General features: G+C 48.5%; 2 protein-coding genes across 3 annotated transcripts in view; both read right to left on the bottom strand.

The window, feature by feature from the left end:
- Positions 1-2,216: 2,216 nt before the first annotated feature.
- On the bottom strand, positions 2,217-4,168 carry SLC25A5 (solute carrier family 25 member 5). Its single transcript, XM_075435378.1, has 4 exons — positions 4,014-4,168; positions 3,420-3,906; positions 3,191-3,331; positions 2,217-2,595 (listed from the first exon to the last, which is right to left on the bottom strand). The coding sequence occupies exons 1-4, from the start codon at positions 4,122-4,124 to the stop codon at positions 2,438-2,440; spliced, it is 897 nt and encodes a 298-aa protein (XP_075291493.1). The 5' UTR covers positions 4,125-4,168; the 3' UTR covers positions 2,217-2,437.
- Positions 4,169-5,921: 1,753 nt separating this feature from the next.
- The window catches only part of SLC25A43 (solute carrier family 25 member 43), a 20,262-nt gene continuing 998 nt past the window's right edge, over positions 5,922-25,185 (bottom strand). Inside the window, exons 2-5 of one of the 2 annotated variants that reach the window (XM_075435542.1) lie at positions 22,968-23,209; positions 20,347-20,519; positions 8,059-8,193; positions 5,922-6,963 (exon numbers count right to left, since the gene is read on the bottom strand). In XM_075435542.1, coding sequence (XP_075291657.1) covers positions 6,760-6,963; positions 8,059-8,193; positions 20,347-20,519; positions 22,968-23,209 — 754 coding nt within the window. In that variant the 3' untranslated portion in view covers positions 5,922-6,759. Of the gene's footprint in view, positions 6,964-8,058; positions 8,194-20,346; positions 20,520-20,643; positions 20,883-22,967; positions 23,210-25,185 lie in introns of those variants that run through there. The other variant, XM_075435543.1, reaches the window with a different exon arrangement.

Genomic DNA, 25,185 nt, shown 5'->3' with positions numbered 1-25,185 from the left:
GAGACGCCGGGCACGGCTCCCGTGGAGGAAGTGATGACGTTCGAGATGTTCGGTGCTCCCCACAAGAGAATTGTGTTCAGAAGGAAAATCCACCCCTGGCCCTGCTGTCCTTGGAGCAGCACAGCTGGGTGGACAAAGCGCTTGTGTTGGAGGGACCACACTTGACTCGCTGCCTTGCTGCTGGCTGGCCCCAGTCCCTCTCCCGTGCCTCAGTTTCCCTGTGAGAACGAAGCCCTTAATCACTCTGTAACGTGCTCCTGCGGCAGGCAAAAGCAGCAGCTGAACCCTGCAGCCTGCTTCCCCAGGTAATGCTGCTCCGGAGGGAGCTGCCAGGAGGATGGGGTTAAATCCCAGGGGGGCCCAGGCCAGGAGGCTGCCATGCTCCGTGGCACAGGGAAAGCCGATGGCGGGCTCTGCCCCACGTCTCCCATGCACCAGAGCTGAAAAAAGCTGTGAAACACATGCTTGTTCCCCGAGTCCCGAAGGCAGTAACTACCATGGGTAGCTACAACCCATCTCACACGTGCCAGCCCCGCACCCCAAGCCCAGCGCGAAATGCTGTAGGTCTAAGGACTTACGGGTCCCCCAGCTCAGCACAACAGCCCGGCTCAGCACCTCAGTCACCCATCACCCTGTGGAGGAAGAAATGATGCACTCGCCTTCTGCGAACAGCCTGGCCATGCCTCTCCTGCGGAGGAGAGGATGCCCCATGCTCAGCAACCAGCAGCCTTTCAGAACAGCCCTTGAAATCCAGGAGATCTCAGCAGCAGGAGGCAATAAGAGCTGAGAGCCCTTAATTAATCAGCTTGCATTTGTGCAGCAGGAGAGGGTAAGGCGGTCCCATGGTGCAGCCCCCCGCCAGGCTGCTCCCTGCTCCCCCAGCACGCTGCCCACTGCTTGTGGCATTGCTCCGTGTCTCACGGGGAAACTTCCAGCCCGTTTTCTTTCCACAGCAGGCAGCGGGGGATCTCGCATCGCAGGAGCCAGGGGCAGCTGAAAAGCACCAGCAAATGCTCTCAGTTCAACCACGTGGCGTGAGACCATCTCCCATCATGAACGCACGTGCCCATTCACAGAGACCCAAGCAAGCCGACGCGGTCTGCAGCGGGACGGTGCTGCACCCTCACGTCCAGCTGCCCAACTTCAATTCCAGCAATAAAAACAACTACTGCCCTTTGCAACGCAAACAAGCCTTTAGGCTTGTTTACCTGCCTCGGACAGTGTTTGAGATTGGTTTCAGTGATTGGGGTCAACCACTTCGAGCAGGCCTGGGCAGCTAGAAAGGACCAGAGGCATGGGGGCAGTGAGCAAAGACTTGCTGATCGGAAAGGTGGAGGACCAGGAGAGCATCCACTCACCAGCTCGGCTCCCCAGGCAGAAACCAGGCGTCTTTGCCGAGACGGCTCACAGACGTGTCCGGGTAAAGGCCAAGCCACACACATTGCCCGGTCTTTGCAGTGTTTTCCCCAAACTGCCCCAGCAGCATGAATTTCCCCCTTTTCCCTGAATTTGGGGCTGGGACAAGCTTAACTCCCAGGGGTACGCGGCTCCCCGCCTGGCGCAAGAGCAGTCTGTCTCCGCTCCGCTACCACCTCCGCACAGCACAACACCTTCCGCAAGGGCAGGGCTAGCCAGGGGCTCTACACAAGAGCCACAATTACCTGCACTTATATTCTCTGGCTTGCTTTGAAGACGCTCAAGTAGGCGGCTCAGTTTCTAAGCCAGAGCACGCGATGCCAGCCCTGCTCCTCCGGACAGCAGCAAAGACCCCTTCGACATTTCCCTCAGACATTTCTCCCGCCTCCAAGGCATTCAGCGCCGTGGGGAGGGTTGTGCTTTGCAGAACGGTTAGGCACTTGGCACTTTCAAAACAAGGTTTCATCAGCTCCGGGGAGCAGGCAGGCCAGAGGCAGGGCTGGTGGCACACAGCCAGCGCATCATCTCTAGTTACCAGGGTCTCTCTCAGGAGAAACCAGCTGGGAAAGTCCTCCAGAGCTGCCAGTCCCCACCGCAGCCCACACTGCTGGCCTCCACTGGGGAGAAAACACTCCCTCGGCAGCCTGGGCGGCATTTACTTGCCGGAGACCACAGGTAGTTAGCAGGTAATGAGGCGTGCAGGATGGAGGTGATTTATCTCCCTCCTTCCCTATAATCACTGAGCAGAGACCCCCAGCCCCCTCACACTGCAGCGAGAACATGAGACGAGGAAAGCTGGTTTCAGATTTTTATTTCTTTGTACTCTAAGCAGGAGAGACTGAAATAGAAACCATGTTTGAGTCCCATCAGGGGGAATGACTTAATAAAGACACGGCAGGCAGTTGCCCCTGCCCCATGCCAACCTGTATAAATACCAGCCGCAACTGTTTAGTAACTAGACTGTTTTCATACAAGTCCATGATTACGTATTACAACATGCCAGTTCACAACAGGAAATAACTTATGTGTACTTCTTGATTTCGTCATACAGGACTAAGACAAAAGCACCACCCATTCCTCGGAGCACATTCGACCATGCACCTTTGAAAAATGCCTTGGAGCCCTCGTCCCGGGCAATCTTCCGCCAGCAGTCAATAGTGCCGGTGTACATGATGTCAGCTGCGGGAGACAGACAGCATTAGGAATTGGACGCCCGTGACCCCCAACATCCAGGTCAGAAATGGCCTCATGTATTTGCCAGCTTCATAACCTCAAGTGCATCCCGTTTCCTGACTGACTTTCTCCAGCGTTAGTGCGTCAGAGGGCAGGACTGCCCAGGAGATACACTGCAGCTGCATTACCCCTAGGAGACACTGGAAGGACCGGTTCGAGCAGGAGGCAGCTCCTGTTTGCTTTGACACCCACACTTCCAGAGCCAAAAGCTATTGCACAGTCAGCCAGGCCGTGTCTGCTACCAGGGGTGTCTCCTCTTGGCCCAGAGACACTCGTTTGCAACATCCTTGGGCAAGTTCTGCTGTTCCTGCCTGCTGACAGACACACTGCAGGCCACCTGACAGGCGTGCTGCAGAGACCCGTCCGTGCCCCCTGCCCGATGTCGCTCGCGCAGCCCCTCTCACACCCCACTGTCCACAAGAGGTGAGGATATCTACACGGCTTGGGGAAAGCCAAGCCGCTCTGCCTTCACCTCAGCTCCACCAGCAACTGGTGATTCAGGGATGCCCCACACTTCCTACACGAGGAGCTAGAAACTTACTTCCTTTACGGCCAGACTGCATCATCATGCGACGACGAACCGTATCGAAAGGGTAGGAGGTCAAACCGGCGACAGCGGTGACGGTCTGAGCGATCATCCAGCTGACAACGATGTGGGTGTTCTTCGGGTCCGGCAGCATGCCTGTGGGAGAGAGCTTTCGGTGAGCGCGGCAGGCGAGCCGCCGGCATCCACCAGAACGCACCACAGCCCGGCATCGTGGCCAACCTACCCTTCGCAGTGTCGTAGATGCCAAAATAGGCGGCTCTGTAGATGATGATGCCCTGGACAGAGACATTGAAGCCCTGGTACAGGCCCCTGAGGCCGTCCGAGCGGAAGATTTTGAGCAGGCAGTCGCCGAGCCCGCTGAACTCGCGGTCGGCCCCGGCTTTGCCCACGTCCGCAGCCAGGCGGGTTCGGGCGAAGTCAAGGGGGTAGACGAAGCAGAGGGAGGTAGCGCCGGCGGCACCCCCGGACGCCAGGTTACCGGCGAAGTACCGCCAGAACTGGGTGCGCTTGTCCACGCCGCCCAGGAAGATCTGCTTGTACTTATCCTTGAAGGCGAAGTTGAGGGCCTGGGTGGGGAAGTAGCGGATCACATTGGCCAGGTTGCCGCGCCAGAAGGAGAGGACGCCCTGCTCCCGGGGGATGCGCACCACGCAGTCGATGATGCCCTTGTACTGCTTGTCGGCGGCGATCTGCTTGCTGGCGTGCTGCACCTGCGGGGGACGGGACGCCGCCATCAGCGACGCGACCCCCCGAGACCCCCAACCCCCCCCCATCCATCCATCCCTGAGGCGCCCTTGGGGCGGCCGCCCGCGCTCACCTGCAGCAGCAGCTTGACCCTCTCGATGGGGGCCACGGCGGTCTTGGAGATGGCGGCCGCCACGCCGCCGGCGAGGAAATCCTTGGCGAAGGACACGGCCGCATCGGTCATGGCGGGGCGGGGGGGGGGCGGCGGGCGAGGCGGCGGGAGGCGGGAAGCGGGGCGCGCGCCTGCAATGGCCGCCTTATATAGGGGCGGGGGGTGGGCGGGGGCGCGGCGTCCCGCTTGCCCATTGGCCGCGGGAGGGGAGGGGGCGTGGCCGCCTCGGGGGGGGCACACGGCCGGCGGCCCCCCCCCCCCCCCCCCCCCCCCCCCAATGCCGGCCGCGTCCGCCGGCCCCGGCGGGAAGGCGGCTCGGGGGGCCGCGGGGCGGGCAGCGCCGGGCGGGCTCGGGGGTCTTCAACGCTCAGACGGGTACGGGATCGAGTCCCACCGCCCGATCGGGGCCAACCTCGGTCGCGACCCCTCCCGCCGCCAGCCCCGGGAGTGCGGAGCTGCGGGCCTGGAGCGGAGGGGTCCGCGCTACTTGGCGGGGGATTTCTCACGCGGGGGTGTCATTACGCAAGGCAGAGGCTCGGCTGATAAAAGCGCAGCAAGTGATTTATGGGCTGTAGGAGTATGTTATTAGCAAATATATAAATATATAAACACACACAAACGCGTTATTAGCACATCAGAAACAAGTTAGAGGTAAGGTTTAGACTCACTTGGCTCTTACCAGGTTTGAAAAGCTGACCTGACACTCATACGCACCCATCACTCAATCTGTAAAATCTATTTGGAAATACGACGTTTGTAGAAAACATACAGGTACGCTTGGACAGGGTAGGGGCACTCCTTAGAAATCTGTTCCTCCCCGACGCGCTCACAAGTCACATCTCCTTGTTCGTACGTCTCGGGTGAGTCTCAGTATTCTGACCCGCGCTGTGCAGACGGGAAAACGGAGGCGTGGAGAAAAACGTTCACTAGGCAGGTTGGTTAGAGAGCCAAAAGCACTTACAGCCTCAGCGGGACACGCGACCCACCGGATCTGCTCTCTGCCATCTGAGTTTTTGCTATCAACACTTGCATTTCTCTCCTGAGAAGAAAACCACCATGAAGCACCACTGCAGCAGAACCGAGCGAGCCCATTAAGAGAGATACTGCAAGACCTCAGCTGTAGCGTACATGCACAGTGGCTGAGTTCTAGGTGCAGGGCAGGCCTCAAAACTATCCCAAATCTTTCCACCAATGCTTTTCCACAGTCGCAGGCTGCTCCGGCGTCGATTTGCCATTGCCTCATCCCACTGTGACCCAGCCTAACTAAGCAGTTTCTGAGATCTACTTATTTCCACGCCGCAGGGGTACAAGCGGTACAAGACCACGCACAAACAGCTGTGCGACCAGCAGGCAAATCCCGCGCTGAGCCCGGGCTGCGGCAGCGAGGGCGGGAGCGTGGCTGGGTGCACAGCCCTTGCCGAGCTGCCCCGGTTCACGTTCTGCCACGGCCCGAGGCTGGCGGGACACAGGGTTTAAGGTTTTCTGTCAGAAGGCACCAGGATGGGGCTGTTCCGTAGCCGCACTTCTACAAACAAACCAGAGCAATACCGCAGGTCCTCAGGTATAATCCCCAGATGATCTTTTACTGTCCAAAAACTCCCTAGACTGGTCAGAGGCCAATGAACTGCACTGGCACTAACCCAGTGGTCTTGCAGAGAGGTTCCTGCCTACAGAAACGAGCTGCGGCTCCTGGATCACAGCAGCTCAGGTGGAAAAATCGCAGGCTGTGTGCACAGCACTGTGCTGCTGGTGAGTTCTGAGCAGCACGGTAGGCCTGGGTCTGTGCACAGGAACTTAAAAGTAGTTTAATATAAAAATAGAGCTTTGAGAATACCAAAATGACACAACAAGGCTCGTGGCTCTGAAATATCTAACACATTTAAGAACTGCATTTTTCGGGAAATATTTCAGTTAGACAACTTCCGGAAAACTATTTTTCAGAGCCTGAAATAATTCACATACGCGCAGCAGCAACACAGGAGAAAGAGGGGAAGGTTTTCTAGTCTGCACTGAAGTCTGCAAGATTGTCATGCCAGTGTATTACAGTTCAGTTTGCACAGTACAGTTCTCTCTTAGCAAAAGCACAGTTGCAGCAGCGTATTTTCATCTTTAGGCCAAAGATTCATACAAAATTATTATTCTCAAGTAAGTCTCAAAAACTGAAGAGTGGATTCTGGAGTGTGACTGAACTGCGTCTAATTCTGCATCTGCAGAATGCCACATCCACAAAGCATCACTAAAAAAGGAGATTTCAGTGGAAATTCTTGCATGTTGTATGTGTTCTAGTCTGTTCATCATTTTTGGCTGACTCGGTATCTCGGATCACTTAAAAATCCATTTGAACATTCTTAGTATTTTTCAAGATACAATTTATAATCTCATCTCTGTTCTCTTGCCTTTCTGCAAGTGGTTTTATCTCAAAATGGCTACTGAATATTGAAAAGCACCTAGAATGATGTAATTTCAAGTTCCAATAGCATACTGTTTTCAAACTATTTGCATCTCTCCTCTTCAGTATATGCTTGCTATTCATATTGTTTATACCTATTCAGCAAATGAGTTACAAGATTTATTCATTCCTGGCTCTGGTGTCTCAGTACTAAAACGATGCAATCCTCGGAGATGCTGGTACCTGTAGCTCAGCACATCTTTCTTGCAGGGTTCCTTAAGAAAGGTATTGTGTATATCTGCAATGGACACTCCAATGTCAGTTTTCAAGCGCCGATTTCCTTGGCACAAAATTTTCGCTTCGGAGGAGCTTTAATTCTCTCAGTTCTTGTGGCTGTAAACTCTGGTCCACACCAGGAGTTAGCTTGTAGTTTAAAGGAGATTCAATATAACCGTTTCTGTACAGACAGACCCGCTTGCAGAACTCAAAGGTGCTAAACATCACACCGAAGTATGGGACAATCTGATAAAATAAAAAAAAAAGGCAACGTAAGACAAAAAAGCAAAATTAGACTCACTAGTAGCATTATTAGCTTAGATGTTTTAAAAAAGGCAACTTCTAGGACTTCAAATTCTGATCTGATCTGCTAATAGAGCTGTGCTTGTTTATATAAAATCAGAGTCTCACCTCCAACTAGGCTGGCACCTGCAGCATTGCTACAAGTAGGAGTTTATTATTGGCACATAGCTAATTATAACAATACTGTAAGGAACAAGGTCTGTGGCTAGCTTGTATCACAACTTGCCAAATATCTAAGAAAATCCTAAGCAACCTCAGCAAATCCTGGCAGGAAATGTGGGATTTATTCTGTGTAGAGCAGGGTGACTGAACAATTTTCTTCTTTTGCCCCATGCAGAATCAGCAGCTCTGGTGCCACGTGGCTTTACACCAGCCAAGGTAGGGCCAGGCACAGCCAGGCCATCACAATCAATCACGCTGTCACTCAATTACCGCTCATTAGCCGACCTGTAGTACTCCATGTAGGCAATCCTCACCACAGCACTATAAAATGTATTTATGTAAACTAAATTACCTTCTCTTTAAGCTACCGTGCTCTATTTCATGCTTTCAGCTCGGCAAGGGCTGTAGTAACTGCTATGCATGCATTAAATAGCTGGGCAAAAGTACTGCTTTTGACTTCTGGGGGAGTGGCTTATACAGGTACAATTTTCTTTCCAGCTTGGTACAACATGTCAAGCTACTGGAGCTCAGCTGAGCAGCAGAACTTGTTCAGCTGCCATAAGTGGAGCGCTTGCAATCCCCCAGCCATACCCTGGCTCGTGTGTTAGCAGCACTCCTTCGCTAAGGACGCTCAGATAAACTCGAAAGTAGTGACACCTCGAAGCCAAGCTTCCGTTTGGGGAAATACGACCAAACCAAGTTCCAAAGCTGGCTTATAACCTGCCTGAGGTTATACCTGTTCTGTCACAGACTCCGTCATCTACAAGCTGCTACTAAGTACGGAGGCATGTCATAACCTTTACAACCCCAGCTGACCAAAAGCATGCCTTGATTTCTTCAGGATGGTCTTTGAGCGGGATAAAAGCAAAACCTCACCTTGAGCAGGCTGGGTGTGAGCCCACTCCACAGTCCGAGCACACCTTTGCTCTTCACAGTTTGCCGGAAACAGTCAGCCATGCCCGTGAAATGGACATCAACTGCTCCGTAGCGGGGAAGCCAAGGACTCTGCGCCTGTTCAAGAGACACCCGGGGAGGATTTAGAATGAGCAAAGGAAAAATAAAGTAATTAAAGATAATTATTTTCTCTATTCTGGTACATAAGGAACACTTAATGCCAGCTTTCAACTGATCTGGATTCTTCCACCAACCCAAAAGAATCAGCTATTTTTCCTTGAAATACAAATTAAAAGGGAGGGAATTCACACTCTGATAGGGAAAGACAGCAGTAATTTCACATAGCATTTCCTTTTGTGCCATGTCACTGCTAGAAATAAATCCCACCCTTGCGAGGACACCGAACCAGAGGCGCGCAACGTGTGAGGCATTTCACCCCACCGGCAGCGGAGCACCCACAGAGCGAAGCTCGGGGCCGGCCCCAGACACCACGCTGCCCTCCGGTCATTCTGATCAAAAGGAAGAGCACGCTGGCTTCGCTCTGGCTGCCGAGGCGGTGTCCACGCTGCCGTGAGAAGGGCGAACCATACTATGGGTTGAGCGGCAACAGCACAGCAGAAACGGGAGAACAGAGATTTCAGCCCAGGTTTACAAGCCCACCAAGGGCTGGAGGTGAGCAGTCGGAGCCTGTGCACCTGTATCTTTGCTGCATGGTCAGTTGATCCATACCAATTAAAGTTAGCTTGGGAGGATCCTGCTGGACTGCAGCTACATTTCCAACTGCCATATAGACAGCGTCTGTTCACATGGAAGAAGCGTAGTGGGTCATTTTTAACAGCAAAATCCTTCCTTCATTAATCTCCTACTGTGTTAGCACGGACAGGATAACCTGACCTTGAATAATCCCATCCTCATCCATCTGTGTACATGCAGCCATGGGTTTATTTTGCATTGGGAAATCAGAGTTTCACTCAAACACGTGGCAAGCAACATTCCTCAGTCAGGAGTGTGTGGGGACCGAAGGACGCAGGCTGACGACTTGCACGCGCAAGCTGATCACCCCAGGGCAGAAGTCTGATAAAACTGGGACTTGTACAGTGAACAGATTGGTGAATAGGGATATCACAGTCCCCTCATTGATCTGAAACACCTCGTGGTGCAGCATTTTCTCCCTCCTTGGCCAGACTAACCTACAGCTTCTCAGAGCTGCTAAGCCTATGACAAGCCTCTCATAAACCAACAAGTGGTGATGACATTTTCTAGATGCCTCAGCTATAGCGTTTCAAATACTTGGCAACTCAGCTGCTGGAAATGGAAACAGATCAAAACTCATGCTCCAGGTGTATAAGAGAAGTTACTAATCAAATAGTTTTAATGCTGCTGCATCCCCCTGCATTACTGGCAAGCCTACTGCTAAAATTTAGAAGCTAACAAAAAACCCCTAATCACCACACACACTAACTGCATAGTCTTCTTTATCTACAATAAAACACAGGTCATTATCTTTTTCTCACTTCTTTTGTGCATGATTGAAATGCATGTGAAATACGTCTGTCGGCAGGTAACTGGTAAAACCATACAGTTTCCTTTTGACAGGGCTTTGGGAGGTGATGCTGGGAAAGCAGCTGTCTGCACTGAGAAAGTAGGCAATAGGCTTCCACCACATCCTGGTTTGTTATCTTCTGGATCCCCTTTATCATGTCCTGGCTCTTACCGCAGGCAAGAGTAGGGCTGAGGATTTAATCTGTGGTCTTTCACGCTTTAAGGAGGAGAGAACAGAAGCGTTTGCTTCTCTCTGAACTTCCTCAGCAGTGTACCTGATTTGTAAGAGAGGGATCAAATCCGTGGGGGAGACAGTATTTCAACCGTTCTAATCACTCGTCCCCTTTGTGCCTACACTGGCCTTGCTAACTCCATGGGGCCACAGCTGTTTCCGTAATTCCTAACTCTGGTGCAAGCTCCCGCAGCTTTCTGTTATAGGACTCAGAGAGGCAGGCGTCGGGGGATTTCACTGCTGTGATTTCACAGTATTACCAGCCCTGCCTTTGGAGGTAGTCCAAGGTAACGGAGGTAGTCCAAGGTAACGGAGCTAGGCTGGTAGCCAAGGGTCATGCACATACTCACACTCATTTGCCACAAGGAAGCTCAGCTGTCTGCTTGGCTGTGTTACTTAAGGGATGTAAGGGTTTAAAAAGCAATAGCTAAATCCAACACTGAGAAAGAGAGAAATAACTTTTCAAGCCTTAATACATAGTACTTGAGAAACTCCTGCACAAAGACTCTCATGACTGTACTGTAGAAGATGCTGAGTGCTGCAACTTCAGGGACCAGTTCCACTAAGATTGGTGATACTAGCGCCAGGGATGCTTAGAAGAAATTATAGAAGTAGCCTTAAAAATGCAACAGCAGTCATAGGAGACCTGGATTCAAACCCCTGTTCTGCCTTCTGGACTGGCAGGCAGTTTCCACTAACTTTTTTGGTAAAGGAAGTTACAGGCAACCAAGGAGTGAAGAGGTTTTCAAACGCTTCAGGAAAGCAGGAATACTGTTCACATGCGATTCCCTTCCTTCTTAAGTCCCTTTATGGTAGGTAGGCAGGGCATGACCTGTCAGAATTCACTGCATCAGTCTGACTTAATCCCCTTCATTACCATGTACATTGCAAAGGCCGACACCAAACGGTTTCGATTACAGAACTCCTGCCTACAACACCAAGACAAGCGACAAGCACACCGCAGGTTTCACTAAGATTCTGCACACAGTAAACGCATCCAGGCGACAGTTAAAAAGGAGCACGTAAGTCAAAACCCCAGATTTCTAATTTGCCCGCAGATGCTGACCTCTTAAGAGATTTACTGCAAGATGATTTACAGTAACATTCACCACGGTTACAGCCATTCTCAAGATTTTGGCCTGTGGGGTAAAGTATGCTTTGCCAGTCTTTCTGCTTTACAGGAGCAGCATCTTTCTAGGACCCTACACACAGTATTTAAATAAGAATTTTCCACAGAATCTCAGAATCACCTACTGCAAAAGGAAAACTAAAAAATGTATCGGTGTGTAGTTAAAACTTCAGTCTTTTGGAACACAGCTAAACAAAGTTAAGATGCATTAATAAAAGAAAAAAAATGAAGAAAGTGTTTCATTTGGCACTGTTTTTAATGAAAAAACCAGATGTGGGTTTTGGGTGGTTCTGCATCATCTAAGCGTGTCTACAGCACTGCAATCCTCGCAACGGCCCTGTGGCACCAGAGAAAATGGAAGTAACCAAACAGATCAAACTAGTTTCTCTACCTTTTTTAGAGAAACCTACTATGACATACAAATCAAACAGCTAATCTCACACCAAAAAGATCAGGTTGACAACAGGAGACGTTTCACGCCACCTGAAAGCAGCTTCCATTCCTTTCTTTTGACACCCCTTGAACTACGGGCTGCTGGGTGGGCACCTGTTTGTTACGACCGACATTAAAGCCTGCCTTCCCCCCAGTTACGGCTGTCTCACCCTGCGGAAGGCTGGAGATACAGCACAGCTCACTGTGCTGAGAACAGAGTGCCAAGCCGTTAGTCACAGCAGTAGTGGGGCTAAGTTGCTAATCTTTTTACTTCTGATGGACGATGGGTCCTCTAAACGATTAAAGCACATCAAATGCAGGATTGGCTCCATCGGCTCTCCCACAGACACAGTCTTCTAGTATCCAGAGGCCACCAAGTCTACTAAGTCACTGTGATGCATCCTCAAAGTTAGCACTGTATTTTGACAATCTAAACCCAAGAGAGACACGCATTAAAACCCCCCACCAACTACCTGTACTCACTTTTTTATATAAACAAAATATTCAAACAAGGGTGAAGTGTCGTGACAAAACTGGCGTTAATTATTGAAGTTCATTGTTACCTGAAGACACTTCAGACACCATCTCTCCTGCATCTCATCTGCATCACGAGGTGACTGCCAGAACAACGCAGCCCCATTTTGGGAACTAATCTCACAGACCTTGTAAAGATTTCCCCTTCGACAAGCTCCCCCAGCCCCTCTCCTCCTCCTCCTCTCTTAATCTTAGGACCGAAGGATGGCTGCAGTTCACTGCAGCGCAGTGGGGACCGTGCCCATCAACAGATCAACCGCTCCCATCTCCCCCAGCAGCCGCGCAGGGACCACGCAGAGCCCACCGGCTCCGGACGCGGCACGTGCAGGGTCGGCCACTTCAGCCAGAGCTCTGCAGATACAAAACTCCCACTTGCACTGTCGGATGTTTTGGCTTGCAACTATTCGAATTCACATGTATCAGAGGCTATCTGGAAATACTTCCCTCTCGATTCGTGTACTTTTTTTCCCCCCTTTCCCTGTTTATAAAAGTTTGTTGGTACAAAGATTTGCTATTTATTTATTTTTTGAGTATGCAGTACTGTTGGCACAGAGCATGAAAGATCAACTAATGGTGAACAGCTGCCATAGGTGGTACGCTACCCTAACGGTAGACAGAGTAAAAATCCTTGTTATTTCTGTATTTTCAACAGGTTCAGGTGTCCTACACTTCTGATCAATTTTAGAAAACATGAAGCACAGGAATGCACTGTACAACTCAGCTCAAGGGTTCACGCTCTTAATCTGGAAGCTAAAATAAGAAGTCTTTGCAGTCTGGGTTAATAAGGACACATGCAACGGGCAAGCGCGACTGTCGTTCAAAGGAAACTGAAGGACAAAGATTGCAGTTTCCGTTCAAGCTAATGCCACTACAGTTAACAGGAATTTCACTCAAAAGAAGGCTGAATGCTTGAAAGAGTATTTCATTCCACTCAAGTAAGAAAGAATTAAAATGTAAATAAGTATCAATATCGGGGGGAAAAAAGTATGCATTCTCTTGGGCTAATCAATCCTTTCTCCTGGAGGAGAGCTTTGCTCCGGAGTCACTGTCTTTTCTGTGTCAGTGGTTTGGTCATGCTGATTTACCCCTGGCCAAAGTCCACTAAAGGCATTCAGGCAGGTTGGGAGGTAAATGACAACAAGCTGTCCGGAGGCAGCGGGTTCCAGGGCAGCTGACCTCCAGCTCCTGCAGTCTAGGAACATGTTGTGCTTTCCTCCGCAACCTGAACTGGGGCCAAACCAGCTCGCCTTACTGAGATCAACGGCACCGAAGGAGCAAAACAGTTTACTGCTTGCTCAGAAGTTTGACTCTCAGCTTTAAACACATTATCGCCAGGCCTGTTGTACCCCGATGTGTCGCGGTTTGTTGCAGAATCCTTCCTCTGCTACTGAACCTAAACTGTCCCTGCTTTCAGCACTTGTGGTGTAATACAGAATATAGAGGTCTTTTTCCTCAAGGCAGTGCAAAGCCCTTGCATGGACACCTCTGCGTGGCTTCCAGATGCCTCATGATGGCTCTGCGCAGTCCTTACAAATGGGTGCACCATTTTCATGCATGTTAGCACTGGCTGATTTAATGGTGCAGACCCTCAGGCAGACTAGCTTGGTCCCACACTTCACACAGCGAATTGCAACACTGGTTCCTGCATCTCCTTCTGTCTGAGTAGGAACTGAGGAGAAAATTAACGTTTTACAGGACTGGGGCTTTACAGAGGACATATTTCCATTGGCCTTATGTGAATGAGGTGGGGAACTGCACCAAATCAGAATAAATCAGATATAAAAGAAGAGAGTGTCCATAAAGTTTTAGGTCCTGTTTACAGAGTATTTTGCATAATTAATCACCTGACATGTCACAGGCACATCACTCTAAGCACCAGACAAATGGATACAGGGCTATCCTGCGTAGCCGATGAAAGAGTACCCATGTTAGGGGTAACAGTGACAGCTGTCACTCTGGAGACATCACTGCCTCCCCGCTGAAAATTACGGCTGGAATAGCTGTGTGCGCACAGCAGCGTACCCTAACCCATGTCAGGCCCTGCCAGCTGGGTGAGCTTACTGTGTTTAGCAGGTGGGCTGAGTTAACCCATCTGATCTGCCCCAGAGCAGATTATGGAGCTCCTGCTCCTACCACGCTGACGGCAGAGCTGCAGAGGCTGTAAGTGGCTGGTGGCCATGCTCCGCTGGCACAGCCAAAGCTAGGACTGAGAGCGCGCCAGACACTTCGGCGTCTGGTAAGATCATCTGGAGAGAATCGCGTTCTGCCCTCCCTCAGGCCTCCTGCATTTCAAGCGGGTACAGTGTGTTGTCCTGCTTTTCTTCGGCAGATCACTGTGCTGCAGTGCTAAGCTGCGGCTGTAATCCACCTGGGAGCGAGTATTATGTACTTGTCACACCACAGCTCCTTGGATGAACAGGGTTAAGGACCACCAGACGTAGCATGAGCTGTCACAAGGCAGACCTGACTGTTAGATCAGCCCAGCCCTGCTTCCAATCCCTGATTTATGATTTTTCCCTCTTACCCAGCTTTGGCACTGGCACTGTTCAGTGTTTCAACTTCACAGGCAGTCAGTCTCCACGATTCTCTTCTGTGGAAGTCTGGGGATTGAAGAGGAATGCTTCTGAGGTTCATTCAGATGCACAAAAGCTGATTTAGGCTGTTACCGAAGGCAAAGCCATGTCACGCTTGGTAGCTTTTTTCAGGCATTGTCTCAACCATTTACTGGACCGAGTACTTCCAAGAGCAGCAGGGCACCGTTCTCCAACAGCCTCAGAGAAAGTGGTACAAAATACCTTTACCGCAACATCAACTGAACGATAAAATTGCTGGCAGCTCAAAGCATTTAGACACAGGCAAAAAGAGAAGGAAGAGATTTTACCAGAACTAGAATCTGATGTCTATCACCTATTTGCTAATAATCAGAGGAGCCAGGCTGCTCCCAAGTTCAAGTACCACCCAGGGCATGGGGTCCTGGCTGATGCCTGAACCCCGGCAGCCAGGAGAAGGGGAGTGTGAGATCATAGGGAGAAGGAGGAAAAGCAAGAACTCACGCTGCAGCCTCCCCCTCAGGTGAAGTATTTTTGTAGTTTTGTCTCTACTTGTGCACTTGTTTTCACAAAACTTGAAGGAAGTTAATCTCTCTGAAACCTCCACTCTGTCAAGTTTAGCTGAAGTCGGACAGCATGATCAAAAGTTATTGAGGGCAAAGACAGACAGCTAGCAACCATATAAGCCTTAATTCCCCAGGAAATCAGAGTAAAAGCAGTAATATTGCTCCTTATTTGCTTCCACACTATGGAATTTGCCACTCTGTGTGGTCAAATGGCTCCACCTGAAAATTTCCAAGGCTCAGGCTCCCATGCCGTTCACTGTTACAGGGTCTCCCGGAATGAAGTCTCAGAGCACGTATGCTTTTGAGATGTCGTGTGAACCACGTGACCCAAAAAAGGATTTCTTATTTTTAAACCGGGTCGTGACTCCAATAACTTTTATATTCCCAGCTGACAAGAACACAGATCTCACAACCGGCAGGGATGACACAGCTCGAGAGCTCTCAGAGGCTGCCACACCAGCACCGGCGACCATCTCCAGTGACAGGGCAGGCTTTGCAAGTTCCTCATGTTTAAGCAATGCAGGAGCACTGTCTCCTCATTTCAGCAGGGAGAAGGTGCTTTTCTGCAAACATTTATAATTTTCTATTCCAAAGCTTTGTTTATAACCCAGCCACTGGGTTCTTGCTAGACTGACTTTTACCACGGAAGGAACATAGGGGACTATTTTTAAATAAATGCTTACATAATTGTATTACTTTTAAAAGGAGACTTCAGTATCTCCTTTAACTGACTTCAGACTAGAAATGTGCCAACCGAGCACAAGATTGCGTTTACTTTAAACAGGCTACCTCACAAAGAAAATGCCTGCTTCATTTTCTCAAGGTTACTAAGAACTCATAGCATTTACATCATTTACAACAGATTTCACACTTGCAGAGCATCTTGCATTCCAAAGAACAAAATAAACCCCAACAAAAAAAACCCACCCAAACACATTGCAGACTGATAGGCAGCCAAGGCCTAACTGATTCATTTTTGTCACTGAAACAAGGCCACTGCTTGGGTGATGCACGGCACTGGTCTACGCTCACCAAAACCAGCGAGCCTGTTTGTTTATGGCGGTGGAGGGAATTCAGAGCCTGGATTTTAAAACAGAAAGATCACTACTGAATAATGCTTTCCCCAGAGAGATGTCCTCACAACTCGAGGATGCTCTGTAGTCAATACCAAAAACATGCTGAATCCTGCAGTACACTAGAAGCAGGCTTATTCTATATTACAAGGGTTTGGTGGTAAAGCTATCCCTGAGCAGTATTTATGAGTGAAGGAGAGTTTCAGACAAGTTATAGTCACAGAAATGAAAACAAATTACACCAGAAAAATACGGGGACAGGACTAAGCTTCTGCAAACTATGCAAAGTTTGTCCACGTAAGCAGGTAAGGAGTAATGGTACAGTTGATGAAGCATCTGTGAAACTTTAGGGTCATCTTCGTGCATTTTGTCTAACAAAACTACCAAAGTCAGAAGTCAATTTGGAACGAAGGCTGAGAAGTGCCAGCCAGGGTATCTGAGCTTACCTCCGAGTCATGTGCGCAGAGGGAAGTGCCAAACTCGGGTATTAGGTTTGCGCTGACCATTTGCGTGTTTGTAGATTTTCAGTTCTACACACAGCCTGGGATCGGTGTCATTCTAATAATAATCTTCTGGATGGCATATAACAGCTCTAAATTCATCCTCCCTTGCTGAAATGACAGAGCTCAGTCCAGTATGCACTTACGAAGGTGATCATAGGCAAAAAGATGGTGTGGGGAAGTGGAATCACATCACCTGTGCTTCCCTTAGACCCAGACTCATTCACAGGCAGGTATTTCCCTGCTTAAGGTTAAAAAAAAAAGAAAAGAAAAAAGTGTTCTTGCACTTAAGTCTGCAAGTGTAAAAGTGCAGTACTTCAGTACTTGAATGTCACTTAGATACTGCATTTAACAAAACATGATACTGTGCGATAAGGAAGGCAAGCCAAGAATGAGAAACAGCCAGAAAGATATAAAGATCAGTAAGTTTTTGTTCAGAAACTGATATAGTATAAGAGTGAGTCAGGAAAGCATTTGATATAGAACATCCATTTGAACAACCCTCTCCACTAATCCCCTTCTACAGACGCACAACAAAAGCCGTATTTCCATGCCAAAACATGCATACAGTACCTCTTCATTCTCTAACATGCCAATCAGGAGCAAAGTGAAAAAAAGGAAGACAAAGGAATAAAATTAGGATAAGCACAACAAGGAGGACTCACATATTCACTAAGACTCACTCATATTAATTAACATTTCTTCTAAGAAAACCATTCAAGTGTATTCAGCAAACATAGCATCTTTGTAAAAAAAAAAAGTAAACATGATAAAGATAATTCAGATAGCAGAGGGGGAAGAAGCCATGGTTACAGAGCAAATCTGACATCATAAATCATCACCAAAACACAGAGGAAGAATTGTTCACAGACAGTCAGCTCCTACTCCCACAGATGTCAGTGACAGAAGCTGCTGACGTCAGAAGTGTAGGATTCAGATATGTAAAATGAGAAAGGATGAAACAAAATTATTACAACTGAGATTAAAAATAACACCTTATCCTTCCTCCCATAGCAGAATTCATTTTCTAGTCCGTGCAAACAATTCAAGCTTTGTCTAGGCGAGGAGATAGATGAAGCTAACTCTTCCGACTGCCTAGCGCATCAGGTAAAGATCTGAACTGGATGTTCGGGTCTCAGGCTTGTACTCCATCCCAGAGTCAGAGAAGACAGCCTTGTGCCCCAGTTTCTGAAGCTCCTGAGGCTGCCTTGCAACTCCCTGGCTCCCCATCATCAACAGGTTCCCTGGAAAAGTCATCTTTGGCAATGTACTACCTCCTTCTGTCAGATCAGTGGGACAGGAGCGAAGGAAGAGGAACCTGATACTGACCTCCGCAGTGTGCTGGGTTCCTCTTTGTGCACGAAACCAGTGTTCGTAGCTTCAGAACAACGCCAGCATCTCCCTAGGTGCACTGCAGAGCACTCACACCAGGCCTGGGGGTAGCTGAGGGCTTTGGTACACCCCTCTTCCTCTCAGCTAGGAAGGCTGGTCAGAACACAATGCCTAACAAGAACCGTGGTCAGAAGTATCTGCTCCCCTGTTTTCTACAGAACACTGAAATGTCTTGAAGCTCTGTTTTTCCCTTCGTTATTCTCCCCCTTTCAGGTCCCAGCGCATGATACCTTTTCTGGCGCCGTCCTAGACATTTCTCTCTTCTGACCACCACCCTGCAAAGTGAACAGGCCAGCAAGTAAGCACAAAGCACAGCTGATCCCTGCAACGCTGGGCCATACCCTGATGCCAACTGTGAAAAACAAACTTCTTGGGTGACCTTAGTTGAGTTCCAGTGAGCTCTCAGTATCGGTTTGGGTCTCTTTTCTGGACAAGCCTCCGTGACTTACGTCGTTTCCAGTACCAAGCAAATCGTGGGCTTTCACACCTAGGCAGCTACTTCTTCTGAAACACCTCTGCCTTCTCCCGTGCCTTCAGAATAAATCACTGACCAGGAGGTGTTTCTCTAAGCTTGGAAAATCACTATTCAGTTGTTGCAATGCATCTATGAGGAAAAAAACCTCTCTGCTGTTCGGTCTTTTTTCCGTCCAAAGTATTTTTAGCATATCCACTTCCTACATATTTAGGCAATAAATCCAGCTCCATTCTTCTTTCTAAAATTGCCAGTCAGAAGTTTTAAGCATCCCTTTGGCAAAAGAGTACAGCCTAGTGGCAGGAAAATGGAAGATGGGCCTGCTCCACTCCTCTACTTGCCTGTCATGACAAAGCTTGGCACAGAACTTAACATCACACCAGTTACAACCGAAAGTCACTTTTGAACTGATCACAAAAACTGAATGTTCAAGTAACTGATGTATTGATAGAAAATGTTAAAAGGGAAACAGCACAGTAAACGTCTTTCTCTTTATTCTTTAGGGCAACAATATTGCTGTGAGCTTAAGGATATAAAGAAAGAGATGACTTGTAAGGAGTAACTGCTTTTCTTAGACCCACTGATACAGCTGGAAAAAACGATCATGTTTTCATGCTCAGAATCTCTTTCTCACCCTACACATTTTATGAGATACCTGATGCAAGGTGTCAGCTTAAAGCTTGACTTCTGGACACGTCAGCTACATGAGCTGCTCTAATAAAAGACATTACTTCTCCCGCTGAGGTCATCTGCTACGAGACAAAGAGAGGGCAACGAAGGCTTCTGTGCCACTGGATCTGAGCCCTGTCTGGAAAAGGGAACCTGGGGAGCAGGAGAGGGGAATTCACAGTTTCACTGACCTCTTCCTAGCTTGTGACTTATCAACCAGACTATCACATGAGCAGGGGGACAGGGATCTACATAATGCCACCACACCAAATGACTGCTTTTTTTATAAGATCACAAAAGCTTCCCATAAATCTGCAGTCCTAGGAACTGGGCTGAAAGAACAAACTCATATGCCACAGCCAGAGAGCCACCAGATGATGACAGCTATTCGCTGTCACTCTACTGAAAAGTTGACATCATCAAATGAATTATGTTGGTGAGATGGAAGCTGTGGGGTGATGGTTGTTTTTTGGTTTGGTTTCGGTTTTTTTTAAATCATTGTTACTAAACTTTCAGGAGAAAAGAACAGCAAGGTAATATAGAATGATATAGTGACTTCATATAGTGACTCTCATGTTGCTGATGCTCCAGGAAAGCAGCAGCACCAGCAACTGGGAAGTCACTTGTTAACTGGTGGAGTCAGAAATAAGAACAAGGATAGTCCTGACCCTTCAGACTTAATACTTGCTGTAAAAGTTTCTTGTGGTTGCCTGTACATAGGTCAGGCATAAATGGCAGACACACAGGCTTTGCAAATGACATGGATCTCGTTCATCCTGCCTCCCACTAAGGGGACTGAATGCCTGCATTTGACAGAAGGTTTGCCAAGGCTGAACTGTGAGAATTTGATGGAATTGCTATGAAAAATGAAAGAAATAAAGCTAAAGACACGGAGTCTGAGAGTATGCATATACCCCACAATACTGCTTGAACCCACCTTAAAAGTGTAACAACACACTTGTAACAATCATTTTCAGACATTAAAAAAACCAAACAAAAACCAGAAAACAAAACCCCACAATTTCCCCCAAAACCCCAGTAATGAACCACCTAAAACAAAGCCTCTGTAGCTTACTGGTAAGAGAAATGAAGTGGCACTCATGATCATCTGTCTAGTCTTGTCCCAAACTCCTTCAACAAGCACCTCTAACAAAGTACTAGTAACACGAATGATCTATACCTGCATCTTCCTCTTGACAGTCTCAAAGGGGAAGGAAAGTGTCTGTGCCACAGCAGCTGCGACACAGCCATTTATGAAGTTCTGAAGAGGAGTGAAATGAACTATGGGTTCTCGCCAGATTTTGTCCAGATTGATATAAACAAAGAATGAGCCCGCAGAAAATGGGACAGCACCTAGAAAGCAAACAGACCGGTGGTTTATATCAGCATACTGTACACTATGAAAATGGAGCTGCTCATCTTTTTTTAAAAAGGGTGGAAAGGAGGACCCTGGGAACTACCGACCTGCCAGCCTCACCTCTGTGCTTGGGAAGAGCATGGAACAGATCCTCCTGGAAGCTATGCTAAGGCACGCTGAGGACAGGGAGGTGATTTGACACAGCCAGCATGGCTTCACCAAGTGCAAGTCCTGCCTGACCAACCCAGCGGCCTTCTGTGATAGAGTGACTTCATCAGTGGACAGGGGAAGAGCTAGAGATGTCGTCTCTCTGGACTTCTGTAAGGCCTTTGACATGGTCCCCCACAACATCCTTCTCTCTAGATCAGAAAAAGATGGATTTGATGGGTGGACTGTTTGGTGGATGAAGAATTGGTTGAATGGTCACACAGTTCGATGTCCAGATGGAGATCGATGACAAGGACTGTCTCTCAGGGTCCTTATTGGGACCAGTACTGTTTAGTATCGTTGTCGATGGCATAGACAGCAGGATCAAGTGCACTCTCAGCAAGTCTGATGATGACACCAAGCTGAGTGGTGCGGTTGACGTGCCTGAGGGATGGGATGCCATCAGAGGGACCTGGACAAGCTCAAGAAGTGGGCCCCTGTGAACCTCATGAGGTTCAACAAGGCCAAGTGCAAGGTCCTGCACATGGGTCAGGTCAACCCCCAGTATCAATACAGGCTGGAGCATGAAGGGATTGAGATCAGCCCTGCTGAGAAGGACTTGGGAGGACTGGTGGATGCAAAGCTGCACATGACCTGGCAATGTGTGCTCGCAGCCTAGAAAGTCAATCATATCCTGGGCTGCATCCCCAGCAGCGTGGCCACCAGGACGAGAGAGGGGATTCTGCCCCTCTGCTCCACTCTGGTGAGACCCTCATCTCGAGTCCTGCGTCCAGCTCTGGAGCCCTCAGCACAGTACAGACATGGACCTGCTGGAGCGGGGCCAGAGGAGGCCACAAAGATGACCTACAGGCTGGAGCACCTCTCCTACGAGGAAAGGCTGGGAGAGTTGGGGCTGTTCAGACTGGCGAAGAGAAGGCTCCAGGGAGACCTTACTGCAGCCTTCCAGTACCTGCAGGGGGCTTATAGGAAAGATGGGGAGAGACTTTTTAGCAGGGCCTCTAGCGACTGGACAAGGGGTAATGCCTCTAAACTAAAAGAGGGCAGATTTAGACTGGATACAAAGAAGAAGTTTTTTATGATAGGAGTGGTGAAACACTGGGACAGGTTGCCCAGAGAGGTGGTCGCTGCCCCATCCCTGGAAACATTCAAGGCCAGGTTGGACGGAGCTCTGAGCAACCTGATCCAGTTGAAGATGTCGCTGCTCATTGCAGGCGGGTTGGACTTGATGACCTTTAAAGGTCCCTTGCAACCCAAACCATTCTGTGATTCTATGATTACATAACCTAGAAAGATGGGATGAGCTGCTGCAAGTTTACACCTCACATTGCTCAAACCAGATCAATATTTTTAAGAACTTTATTTTTAGTCACTGGTTTATCACCAAACACCCATACTGTAGCATCTAGATGTGCTGACAGGGGTACATACTTACATATTGAAATGCACATGTTGTCAGAATTAGTAACTGCTTTAATCTCATGACAGGTCAGCTCTTCTCCAGGTTACCTCTTTTGTGACAAGCTCTTTCTCCAGTCCAACCCAACCCTAGCAGCTGTACAGAGTTGCCTCTTCAGTCAAGCTGATGAGGGATACATCTGTCCTCTTTCACAGAATCACAGAAGCTTGTTTCATGCTCATATCACTTTTATCATGGGAATATACATTATTATTTTAATGCATTTTTTATAATTTCACATTGTGAAAAAGTGGGCTGAAGGTTAAATGGCATTTTTAAAAGCTATGGAGAGTAAATAAATAAAAGGTCATTTAACGTACACTGATCTTCACTTTTCACATCAGTTATACGTTAGTGCTCATGCTGCTTCCACTAACAGCTAGGGAGACACTCTCCCACCTAGGCAGGAATTAGGAACAGAATCACACAGAATCCCAGAATGGTCGGGGTTGGAAGGGACCTCTGTGGGTCATCTAGTCCAACCCCCCTGCCGAAGCAGGGTCTCCTACAGCAGGCTGCACTTTTTTTTAGGAGTTAAATGGCAGAAATCTTGCTTCTGAGCACAACTAGATCATCTATAAAAGAAGGAAGAGTATTTTGTTGAACACTTCAGCATACATAACATACTATGCACTTGGTCATAATTTCAAGCAATAAAGCTGCAGCAGAAGTAACCAGTATAGCAGTGCCTTGTAAATCTCCACACCTTCTACAGAACAACATTACTGTTTGCTTTTGAACTCAAGTGAGCAAACGAACGCACTATGTAGCTGCAATAAATGATGTGCAATGAGGTGATTTCCCCCCTTTATTATTTTACCTAATATAGCTGGTGAAAAGCCACGGTAGAGTGCAAGGAGTCCTTCTTGATGATAAATTTTGTAAAAAGCATGAAGAATTCCTTCGTAAGATGGTTCCAGTCGGTTCTGCACAATGAGCCGTGTTTTAATTACGTCAGTGGGGTGAGTCATGATGGTTGCAACCATGCCAGCCAGACTTCCTGCCATGATGGCTCTCCAGTGGGAAACATGACCCAGCTCATCCGTGAAAAGTATAACAAGTCTAGAGTAAACACATACAGGAGGTACTATTAATGACAGTATGAACAGAGCACACGAAAAATTAAGGCGGATTACTCTCGACGTAATTGTTCTTCTGCCACCAGACCCTTCAGCAGTAGGAGCTGAAAGGCTAACATGTATTTCGCCCAAGTCCTTGCTATGTATAACACCACACAAAGCCTCAGAACCTCTGTGAAACAGAACACATGAACGGACAAGCACGAGCAGAGTCCAAAAATCACGCCCAAGAGCCCAAAGAGATTTTGGGCAAAACCACTCTGCACAGAAGCACAGAAATGCACAAGTTACAGTTAACTAAGCCAGGGACTGGAATACATAACCCTGCAAACGCAATCTGCTTTGATTTTAGTGTTACTGAGCTAAAATACTTGGAGCATCTGAAAGAGTTTTTTCAGAGGCAGCGTGCACCACTCTACCTGCCCCACAGTTCCCAGCACAGACTCAGCTCACACAGCTCGAGTCGTGGTATCATGCTGGAGGTCCAGAGCACCAATTCAACAATGAAAAAATCTTCAAAGCTACGGAGACTAATTGTTCAAATGATTTACTTGTTTGCTTCGCAAGAGACTTTCAAAGTAATTTTTGACCACCGAATCCTCGTTTATATTTCCACCTACAGGATGAAAATTACCCTGACTCAGAACATGTCTGCAAGAAATTCTCCTGTCACCAGTCATCAGTGATAGACATTGGTCCAACCCCCCCAGTCAAAGCTATCAGGTAAGAAGAAATATGCAGATAACATCATCGCAGTCCTCCTGAGAACAACTGAACCTTCCTCTCTTGCTGATTTTGGGGCAGAAAGGTCCACATGGACACTGCTCTGGAGAAAAGTTCTGTCCAGGCACTACTATGCTCAGGAGGTTAAGTCTAAATCTGAAATTTTGAAATCGAAGCACAGAGTTTTAAAGGCTACTCTACAACTCATGCACTTGTGATGCACAGAAGGACTTCTCTGTGTACGCAGGACACTTCTACATCAGCGAGAAGTATCACGGAAACAGCAAGAAACAAAAAGACTTGCGAGGAGAATCTTGGCTGGGGGTAAAGAAACTTCTTATTCTGTTTTGGAAGCATTAACTAAACTGCCTAAACAGCAGATTCACATTTAAACTGTGTGGTGTTACCATGTCCAGAACAAAGTAATTTCCAAAGATGTGCAAGTCACTCCTTGCTCAGTTGAAGTTTTTTCACACGAACATGCATTTTCTACTCCATGACAGATCCCTGCATCTACTTGCCTCGTGCCCTGGAGAGAGCCCAGAGCAGAAAGACTCGCCAAGCCGAAGCAAAAGGGCGTACTCCTCTTTTCCTACGTGTCTTGTACAGTCCCCAAAGCAACCCAGCCTGATTTTCCTGTGCGTGCACAAATGCATGGGGAGGATGGTGAGGCATCTCAAAGCACCACCCAGATAACATTTAAAACTGTCCCGGAAAGACAGAGCCTGCGCAGAGTAACCGCAGACGGGGCGCAGAGCCAGCCGAACCCCCTGCCCCAGCCAGCTCCCCTGCACCGCCCAGCCCGGGGCTGCCCACCCTGCTCAGCCCAGCTCCTCTGGCTACTGGCATCGCCTTCACCCAAGTCACCGCCTAATGTGTCTCTCTTTGTGTTTCTTGCCTTTATATACTCCATTCTCCCACTAGAAAATACATTAAAAAATCCCCAAATAATGTATCTAGAACTACATGCAGGCAGCTTTTATCGAGTTCCCTTTTAGCCTACTTCCACTCGTAATTCAAAAGAACAAACCAGAGACACGCTGCAGCCTGGCGAAGGGAACACACTGTTCCAAGCCGAACAAGCCATGAAGTTATTCTGCTCAAAATCCGCTGGTTTATAGGGGTGCCCCACACTGACTCTTTGGGGAACTCCAAGTGACATTTCAATCACTGTTTCTGCCTTCCCGCTGCCATTATCCCTCCCCTTGTGTGACCCCCACAAAAAACTGGAAACAG

The sequence above is a fragment of the Opisthocomus hoazin genome, chromosome 14 (genome assembly GCF_030867145.1).
Source record: "Opisthocomus hoazin isolate bOpiHoa1 chromosome 14, bOpiHoa1.hap1, whole genome shotgun sequence".
NCBI classification, from domain to species: domain Eukaryota; kingdom Metazoa; phylum Chordata; class Aves; order Opisthocomiformes; family Opisthocomidae; genus Opisthocomus; species Opisthocomus hoazin.
The sequence above is the reverse complement of the archived record's forward strand: the minus strand, read 5'-3'. Positions and strand labels throughout refer to the sequence as shown.

Excerpts from the sequence above, each read along its gene's own strand:
- SLC25A5 (XM_075435378.1), bottom strand. The coding sequence starts at position 4,124 with ATGACCGATGCGGCCGTGTCCTTCGCCAAGGATTTCCTCGCCGGCGGC. Across the intron at positions 3,907-4,013 it reads GGGTCAAGCTGCTGCTGCAG|GTGCAGCACGCCAGCAAGCA; the intron begins GTGAGCGCGGGC and ends CGTCCCCCGCAG. Across the intron at positions 2,596-3,190 it reads GCAGTCTGGCCGTAAAGGAA|CTGACATCATGTACACCGGC; the intron begins GTAAGTTTCTAG and ends TGTCTCCCGCAG.